The following is a 9,741-nucleotide window of genomic DNA, read 5'->3' on the forward strand; positions in this document are numbered from 1 at the left end:
CAGAAACAATTTAGTTGATGTAATTCTACAAAGTGTTGAATGTGCCTGTGAGGGAGGGAGGGAGGGAGCGAGGGAGGGAGGGAGCGAGGGAGGGAGCGAGGGAGGGAGGGAGGGAGGGAGCGAGGGAGGGAGCAAGGGAGGGAGGGAGCGAGGGAGGGAGTGAGGGAGCCAGAGAGGGAGCGAGAGAGGGAGCGAGAGAGGGAGGGAGTGAGTGAGTGAGGGAGGGAGCGAGGGAGCGAGCCCCTCACCCGGAGGGTCTGGATGGAGTGATTTGTGGTGGAGGTTGTGATACAGGAGCTGGGATTTACTCTCGATGATGATGATGGGACATCGAAGATCTCTGTCTGTCTCTCTGTCTGTCTGTCTGTCTCTCTGTCTGTCTCTCTCTCTGTCTGTCTGTCTCTCTGTCTGTCTGTCTGTCTCTCTCTCTGTCTGTCTGTCTCTCTCTCTGTCTGTCTGTCTCTCTCTCTGTCTGTCTCTCTCTCTGTCTGTCTCTCTCTCTGTCTGTCTGTCTCTCTGTCTGTCTCTCTGTCTGTCTGTCTCTCTCTCTCTGTCGGTCTGTCTCTCTCTCTCTGTCGGTCTGTCTCTCTCTCTCTGTCAGTCTGTCTCTCTCTCTCTGTCTGTCTGTCTCTCTCTCTGTCGGTCTGTCTCTCTCTCTCTGTCGGTCTGTCTCTCTCTCTCTGTCGGCCTGTCTCTCTCTCTCTGTCGGTCTGTCTCTCTCTCTCTGTCGGTCTGTCTCTCTCTCTCTGTCGGTCTGTCTCTCTCTCTCTGTCGGTCTGTCTCTCTCTCTCTGTCGGTCTGTCTCTCTCTCTCACGGTCTGTCTCTCTCTCTCTCTCTCTCTGTCTCTCTCTCTATCTCTCTCTCTCTCTCTGTCTCTCTCTCTCCTGCTGTGAAGCTTGGGTTGTGGTGACAAATCTCCTCTGGGGAAATGAGTTTGTTCAATGAAGCGACACAGGCTCCAGACACTGAGTGATGATCAGGAACATCCTCTCCTCAGTCATCAGCCCAGCCGCATCTGTGTGGAGCCCCATCAAATACAGTCCTCCCCCTTAAAGCACAGAGAGATTAACAAGAAACATCCCTTAACTCTTTAGCAACAAAATCGGGGTTAGATACAGAGTAAAGCTCCCTCTACACCGTCCCCATCAAACACTCCCAGGACAGGTACAGCACGGGGTTAGATACAGAGTAAAACTCCCTCTACACTGTCCCCATCAAACACTCCCAGGACAGGTACAGCACGGGGTTAGATACAGAGTAAAGCTCCCTCTACACCGTCCCCATCAAACACTCCCAGGACAGGTACAGCACGTGGTTAGATACAGAGTAAAGCTCCCTCTACACCTTCCCCATCAAACACTCCCAGGACAGGTACAGCACGGGGTTAGATACAGAGTAAAGCTCCCTCTACACCGTCCCCATCAAACACTCCCAGGATAGGTACAGCACGGGGTTAGATACAGAGTAAAGCTCCCTCTACACCGTCCTCATCAAACACTCCCAGGACAGGTACAGCACGGGGTTAGATACAGAGTAAAGCTCCCTCTACACCGTCCCCATCAAACACTCCCAGGATAGGTACAGCACGGGGTTAGATACAGAGTAAAGCTCCCTCTACACCGTCCCCATCAAACACTCCCAGGACAGGTACAGCACGTGGTTAGATACAGAGTAAAGCTCCCTCTACACCTTCCCCATCAAACACTCCCAGGACAGGTACAGCACGGGGTTAGATACAGAGTAAAGCTCCCTCTACACCGTCCCCATCAAACACTCCCAGGATAGGTACAGCACGGGGTTAGATACAGAGTAAAGCTCCCTCTACACCGTCCTCATCAAACACTCCCAGGACAGGTACAGCACGGGGTTAGATACAGAGTAAAGCTCCCTCTACACCGTCCCCATCAAACACTCCCAGGATAGGTACAGCACGGGGTTAGATACAGAGTAAAGCTCCCTCTACACCGTCCCCATCAAACACTCCCAGGACAGGTACAGCACGGGGTTAGATACAGATAAAATCTCCCCGTTGTCCTGGGGCTGATATTTATCCCTCAAACAGATCACCTGGATCGTTGCGTTTTGTGGGATCTTTCTGCGTGTAAATTGGGTGCGGAGTTGACCCTATAAGGGTGGTGACCTCACCTTCGAGGTCAGATGGGGCTTACACTTGGTCCCAACGTCGTGAGGTGCGGTGAGGTGCTGGGGTGGGGGTAGTGTTTGCTGGGGCCTATCCCTCCGTTTCCTCGTTCCCCTCTTTTTCCCCCCCTCCCCCTCCCTCCGCTGGCCCTCCCGCTGTCTGACCTCTCTCCTCCTTGTTGTCCCCTCGCCCGCAGGTCTCGCCCGGGGAGGAGCGGGTGGCGAGGGCCATCGACCTGATCGACCTGGTGACCGGCGTGAAGGACTTCGCCTACGAGGGGCCGCTGCCGCCCGTCCAGATCTTCGTGGCCGAGCCCCCGGGCCTCCCCCTCCGGCCGGTCCCCAGGATGACCGCCGGGCCGGCGCCGGGCTCCGGCCGCCCCAAGCGCAAGGTGGCGCCGAAAGCGGGCAAGAGCAAGAAGATCTTCGGCTGGGGGGACTTCTACATGAACGTCCGGACCCTCAAGTTCAGCCTCCTGGTGACCGGCAAGATCGTGGACCACGTCAACGGCACCTTCAGCGTCTACTTCCGGCACAACTCCTCCAGCCTGGGCAACGTGTCGGTCAGCATCGTCCCGCCCAGCCGGCTGGTGGGCTTCAACCTGCTCCCCCACCAGCAACAGCAGACGGCCGTCCTGGCCGAGCCCAGGGACTCCCGGCTATTCAACTGCCGGGTGGAGTACGAGAAGACCAACCGGGCCAAGAAGAACCGGCCGTGCCTCTACGACCCATCGCAGGTCTGCTTCACCGAGCACACCCAGAGCCACGCCGCCTGGCGCTGCTCCAAACCCTTCAAGGTCATCTGCATCTTCCTGGCGTTCTACAGCACAGACTACAAACTGGTGCAGAAGGTCTGCCCGGATTACAACTTCCACAGCGACCTGCCCTACTTCGGCTGACCTCCCTCCTCCCTCCCCTCCTCCCCTCCCTCCCTCCCCCTCCCCCTTGGGGCGAGGGTCGCCAACGATAAGAGGAGGAAGAATCCTCGGAGTTCTCGCCCTCCCTCCGCCCGCTCCGCCGGTTGGGAGGGCGGTGCGAGGCGAGACGAGGGGTAGGGTGGGCGAGAGGTGGATGGAGAGAGGTGCGGGTGTAGGATCGGCGGCGGTGGACACCAGGACTTTTCCGGGCGTCGCCGAGGCGGGAGTCCCTCGGGATGGAGAGCGTTGCCGGAGAGACCGGACCTGACGATGCCCATTGTGGATCCGAGTGATTTCTCGCGAGACGGTTCAGCTTTGTTTAGGATTGGGCTTGATAGATGGTCCCCCTCACACCCCTCACACCCCCACCCCTCACCCCTGACACCCTCACCCCTCACACCTCCACCCCTCACCCCTACCACCCCTCAAACCCCCTCACACCCCCACCAACCCCACCCAACCTCAAAGTATCCAATTTATCCATGATTCATCTTCTGTTTGTCAAAACCCCCAATCCCAAATCAAACCCCCCCACCCCAACATCCCAACTCAAAACCCCCCCAATCCCAACATCCCAACTCAAACCCCCCCCATCCCAACATCCCAACTCAAACCCCCCCCATCCCAACATCCCAACTCAAACCCCCCTATCCCAACATCCCGACAACTCAAATCCCCCCCAATCCCAACATCCCAACTCAAACCCCCCCCAATCCCAACGTCCCAACTCAAACCCCCCCCACAATCCCAATGTCCCAACACAAACCCCCCCCAATCCCAACTCAAACCCCCCCAATCCCAACATCCCAACTCAAAACCCCCCCAATCCCAACATCCCAACTCAAAACCCCCCCAATCCCAACATCCCAACTCAAACCCCCCCCATCCCAACATCCCAACTCAAAACCCCCCCAATCCCAACATCCCAACTCAAAACCCCCCCAATCCCAACATCCCAACTCAAAACCCCCCCAATCCCAACATCCCAACTCAAACCCCCCCCATCCCAACATCCCAACTCAAAACACCCCCAATCCCAACATCCCAACTCAAAACCCCCCCAATCCCAACATCCCAACTCAAACCCCCCCCATCCCAACATCCCAACTCAAACCCCCCTATCCCAACATCCCGACAACTCAAATCCCCCCCAATCCCAACATCCCAACTCAAACCCCCCCCAATCCCAACGTCCCAACTCAAACCCCCCCACAATCCCAATGTCCCAACACAACCCCCCCGCAATCCCAACTCAAACACCCCCAATCCCAACATCCCAACTCAAACCCCCCCAATCCCAACATCCCAACTCAACCCCCCCCAATCCCAACATCCTAACTCAAACCCCCCCCAATACCAACATCCCAACTCAACCCCCCCAAATCTCAACTCAAACCCCCCGCAATCCCAACATCCCAACTCAAACCCCCACCAATACCAACATCCCAACTCAACACCCCCCCCCAATCCAAACTCAAACCCCCCGAAATCCCAACGTCCCAAGTCAAACCCCCCCATCCCAACTCAAATCCCAACATCCTCCCAATCCCAACTCAAACTCCCCCCAATCCCAACATCCCAACTCAAACCCGCCCCAATCCCAACATCCCAACTCAAACCCCCCCCAATCCCAACATCCCAACTCAATCCTGTCCTCTCTTGCCCATTGCTCACCACCCATCCCTCCCAGCCCCACTCCCTGCCCCTTCCCGCTGCCATCCAACCCATCGCTCCTCACTCCTCCCTCCCTGTACCCCCTCTCCCCCTCCCTCTTTCCCCCTCCCTCTCACCGTCTCTTGGCTTCTCTCTCTGACCTTCCCCTTCCTTCCCATCATTTCCTAACCTCGCTGCCTACGAACCTATTCCTCTCTCTCCCTCTCCACTCTCTCCCTCCCACACTCGCTATCCCTCAGCCTCACTGACAAACACTCGCCCACACCCTCCCACACACTCCCTCACACTCGTCCTCCCTCTCCCTCACACACTCGCTCTCCCTCTCCCTCACACACTCGCCCTCCCTCTCCCTCCCACACTGGCCCTCCCTCATTCTCACTGACACTCACCCTCCCTTACATTCCACCCACTCACCCACCCTCGCCCGCACTCTCGCCCACCCTCGCCCGCACTCTCGCCCACCCTCGCCCGCACTCTCGCCCACCCTCGCCCGCACTCTCGCCCACCCTCGCCCGCACTCTCACCCACCCTCGCCCACACTCTCGCCCACCCTCGCCCGCACTCTCGCCCACCCTCGCCCACCCTCGCCCGCACCCTCACCCACCCTCGCCCGCACTCTCGCCCACTCTCGCCCGCACTCTCACCCGCACTCTCGCCCGCCCTCGCCCGCACTCTCGCCCGCCCTCGCCCGCACTCTCGACCGCACCCTCTCGCCCGCACTCTCGACCGCACCCTCTCGCCCGCACTCTCGCCCGCACCCTCTCGCCCGCACCCTCTCGCCCGCACCCTCTCGCCCGCACCCTCTCGCCCGCACCCTCTCGCCCGCACTCTCGCCCGCACTCTCGCCCGCACCCTCTCGCCCGCGCTCTTGCCCGCACTCTCGCCCGCACTCTCGCCCGCACCCTCTCGCCCGCACCCTCTCGTCCGCACTCTCGCCCGCACTCTCGCCCGCACACTCGACCGCACTCTCGCCCGCACCCTCGCCCGCACTCTCGCCCGCACCCTCTCGCCCGCACCCTCTCGCCCGCACCCTCTCGCCCGCGCCCTCTCGCCCGCGCCCTCTCGCCCGCGCCCTCTCGCCCGCGCCCTCTCGCCCGCCCTCTCGCCCACACTCTCGCCCGCACCCTCTCGCCCGCACCCTCTCGCCCGCACTCTCGCCCGCACTCTCGCCCGCACTCTCGCCCGCACTCTCGCCCGCACTCTCGCCCGCACCCTCGCCCGCACTCTCGACCGCACCCTCTCGCCTGCACTCTCGACCGCACCCTCTCGCCCGCACTCTCGCCCGCACTCTCGACCGCACCCTCTCGCCCGCACTCTCGACCGCACCCTCTCGACCGCACCCTCTCGCCCGCCCCTCCGCCCGCACCTCTCGCCCGCACCCTCTCGCCCGCACCCTCTCGCCCGCACCCTCTCGCCCGCACCCTCTCGCCCGCACCCTCTCGCCCGCACCCTCCTCGCCCGCACCCTCGACCGCACCCTCTCGCCCGCACCCTCGACCGCACCCTCTCGCCCGCACCCTCGACCGCACCCTCTCGCCCGCACCCTCGACCGCACCCTCTCGCCCGCACCCTCGACCGCACCCTCTCGCCCGCACCCTCGACCGCACCCTTTCGCCCGACACCCTCTCGCCCAGCGCCCTCTCGCCCGCGCCCTTGCCCTCACCCTCGCCCTCACTTGTCATCTCCTCGCTCTCTCTCGCCCGTGCTCCCACGCTCACCCTCACTCGCGCTCTCTCTCTCTCTCTCTCTCTCTCTCCCTCGCCCCCTCTCTCCCCTCCCACCATAGCTCCAGCCAATGTCTCCCCTCACCTTCCTCCCTTGCCCACCCTGTTCACCCTCAGTCGCTCCTCCCCTGTGTGTGTGTGTGTGTATGTGTGTGTATTGCGTGTGCGTGTGTGGTGCGTGTGTGTATGTGTATTGCGTGTGTGTGTGTGTGTGTGTGTGTGTGTGTATGTATGTGTATATATATGTATAAGTACTGAGGTCATGTCCAATAATTTCTGTTCACCATTAGCGGTTTTATTATAAAATAAAACAGACCTTGGAAAGATAAACAGCGGCAGGAGTTTAATGAGGAAATCGCTGATCATCCGAGAGGAAAGCTCCCTCTCTCCCTCTATCCCGCTCTCCCTCTCTCCCTCTCTCCCTCTCTCCCGCTCTCCCGCTCTCCCTCTCTCCCTCTCTCCCTGCTCTCCCGCTCTCCCCGCTCTCCCTCTCTCCCGCTCTCCCTCTCTCCCTCTCTCCCTCTCTCCCTCTCTCCCGCTCTCCCTCTCTCCCTCTCTCCCGCTCTCCCCGCTCTCCCACTCTCCCTCTCTCCCTCTCTCCCTCTCTCCCTCTCCCCCGCTCTCCCTCTCCCCCGCTCTCTCCCGCTCTCTCCCCGCTCTCCCTCTCTCCCTCTCTCCCCCTCTCCCCCTTTCTCCCTCACTCCCTCCCGCTCTCCCTCTCCCCCTCTCCCACGCTCCCTCTCTCTGCCTCTCTCCCACTCTCTCTCCTTTACCGGACTCTCTGGCCCTACTGCTGCGTGGGAAAGGTGAAGGGGCCGGTGATTTGAAAATTGGGGTTTGGAGGGAGGGTCCAGCTGCGCGGAGGGTTCCTGAAGCCCGCCCGTTAATCGCAGAATCACGCCGAGCAGGAGGAGGCCCTTCGGCCCATCGGGTCTGCGCCGACACGCAAGGAAGACCCGACCCGACCTCCCCACCTAATCCCATTCTTACCATCGCTTGGGGCCCCTCACAGCCTCGAATGTTCCGACGTGTCAAGTGCTCCGAGGAAGTCAAAGCTCGTGGGGAGGTGTCGCTGTCCATGCGGCGTTGTGTTGTGTTGTGTTTATACAACGCGCTTTCTCACAACTAACACCCAAGGGAGGGGTGGGCGACTGTCGAACAGGGTTTGACCCAGAGCCCCTCTCGGGGCGATATCAGCGACAGGCGACCCAGAGGTGGGGGAGAGAGAGAGAGAGAGAGAGAGGCACTCCTTCCACAAGATGTGACACTCCCAAGGTGCTTTACAGGAAGGTTATCGGACAAAGTCGGACACCAAGACACAGGGGGAGATCCGGGGAGACATGCAACAGGGAGTTCGGGCAGAGAGGTCGGTTTTAAGGAGCGTCTTAAAGGAGAGAGTGACGGAGAGATTGAGGGAGGGGATTCCAGAGCTCGGGGGCCCCCCAGGCAGCTGAAGGCACTGCCGCCGATGGTGGAGCGATGGGAATTGTGGGGGATGGGAGAGAGGCTGGAATTGGAGGAACGCAGGGATCTCGGAGGGTTGCAGGATCTGGAGGAGGTTACAGAGATAGGGAGGGTTGTAGGGGGCTGGAGGAGGTTACAGAGATAGGGAGGGTTGTAGGGGCTGGAGGAGGTGATGGAGATTGGGAGGGTTTTGGGGGCTGGAGGAGGTTACAGAGATAGGGAGGGGTGTAGGGGCTGGAGGAGGTTACAGAGATAGGGAGGGTTGTAGGGGCTGGAGGAGGTTACAGAGATAGGGAGGGGTGTAGGGGCTGGAGGAGGTTACAGAGATAGGGAGGGTTGTAGGGGCTGGAGGAGGTTACAGAGATAGGGAGGGGTGTAGGGGCTGGAGGAGGTTACAGAGATAGGGAGGGTTGTAGGGGCTGGAGGAGGTTACAGAGATAGGGAGGGGTGTAGGGGGCTGGAGGAGGTTACAGAGATAGGGAGGGTTGTAGGGGCTGGAGGAGGTTACAGACATAGGGAGGGTTGCAGGGGCTGGAGGAGGTTACAGAGATAGGGAAGGTTGTAGAGGCTGGAGGAGGTTACGGAGATAGGGAGGGTTGTAGGGGGTTGGAGGAGGTTACAGAGATAGGGAGGGGTGTAGGGGGCTGGAGGAGGTGATGGAGATAGGGAGGGGTGTAGGGGCTGGAGGAGGTTACAGAGATAGGGAGGGGTGTAGGGGACTGGAGGAGGTGATGGAGATAGGGAGGGTTGTAGGGGCTGGAGGAGGTTACAGAGATAGGGAGGGATTTGATCAGGTGGGGGTGTGAATTTTAAAGTTGGTTGTGTTGGATGGGATCTGGAGGCGGAGTGGGACAGCGAGTGTGGGGTAGCGATGGGTGAGTGGGAAGGTGTCACTTTACCCTCCGATTAAGAGCTGGTGTGTCGGTGCCCCGATGGGTGAAGAGGGTTTAAGGTGATGAGGGGAAGGAGCATTTCCCCTGACCAGTGGGTCAGTCACCAACCGTCCGAGCTGGACAACCAATCGGTGAGGGAATGGGGAGCGCGTCATCAGGTTCTGGAACTTTCTACACAAAAATGGGCCTCTCTCGGGCCCTAGCGAGGCCTCAGCTGGAGACCTCGCAGCCCAGCTCTGGGCACAGGACTTCAGGATGGACGTGAAGAGAAGGTCAAGAGGAGAGTATTTTTTATTCATTCACGGGCTGTGGGCGTTTGCCAGCATTTATTGTCCATCCCTAATTGCCCCTTGAGAAGGTGGGGGGTGAGCTGCCTTCTTGAGCCGCTGCAGTCCCTGTGTAGTGTAGGTACACCCACAGCGCTGTTAAGGAGGGAGTTCCAGGATTTTGTCCGTGTGGTGTAGGTACACCCACAGCGCTGTTAAGGAGGGAGTTCCAGGATTTTGTCCGTGTGGTGTAGGTACACCCACAGCGCTGTTAGGGAGGGAGTTCCAGGATTTTGTCCGTGTGGTGTAGGTACACCCACGGCACTGTTAGGGAGGGAGTTCCAGGATTTTGTCCCGTGTGGTGTAGGTACACCCACGGCGCTGTTAGGGAGGGAGTTCCAGGATTTTGTCCGTGTGGTGTAGGTACACCCACGGCGCTGTTAGGGAGGGAGTTCCAGGATTTTGTCCGTGTGGTGTAGGTACACCCACGGCGCTGTTAGGGAGGGAGTTCCTGGATTCTGACCCGGCGACAGTGAAGGAACGGCTGATATATTCCCAAGTCGGGATGGTGAGTGGCTTGAGAGGGGAACTTGCAGGTGGTGGTGTTCCCCATGTGTCTGCTGCCCTCGTCCTTCTAGACGGTAGAGGTCGTGGGTTTGGGCGG

General features: G+C 60.0%; 1 protein-coding gene across 1 annotated transcript; it reads left to right on the plus strand.

Moving 5' to 3' along the window:
* Nucleotides 1-2,337: 2,337 nt before the first annotated feature.
* LOC144678443 (neurexophilin-4-like) lies at nucleotides 2,338-3,039 on the plus strand (the record flags this gene model as incomplete). Its single annotated transcript, XM_078538221.1, has 1 exon — nucleotides 2,338-3,039. A coding segment is annotated over one exon (702 nt), but the record flags the coding sequence as incomplete, so codon positions are not given.
* Between the last annotated feature and the right edge of the window lie 6,702 nt (nucleotides 3,040-9,741).

Source organism: Cetorhinus maximus, unplaced genomic scaffold, assembly GCF_964194155.1.
Source record: "Cetorhinus maximus unplaced genomic scaffold, sCetMax3.hap1.1 HAP1_SCAFFOLD_4293, whole genome shotgun sequence".
Classification (NCBI taxonomy): domain Eukaryota; kingdom Metazoa; phylum Chordata; class Chondrichthyes; order Lamniformes; family Cetorhinidae; genus Cetorhinus; species Cetorhinus maximus.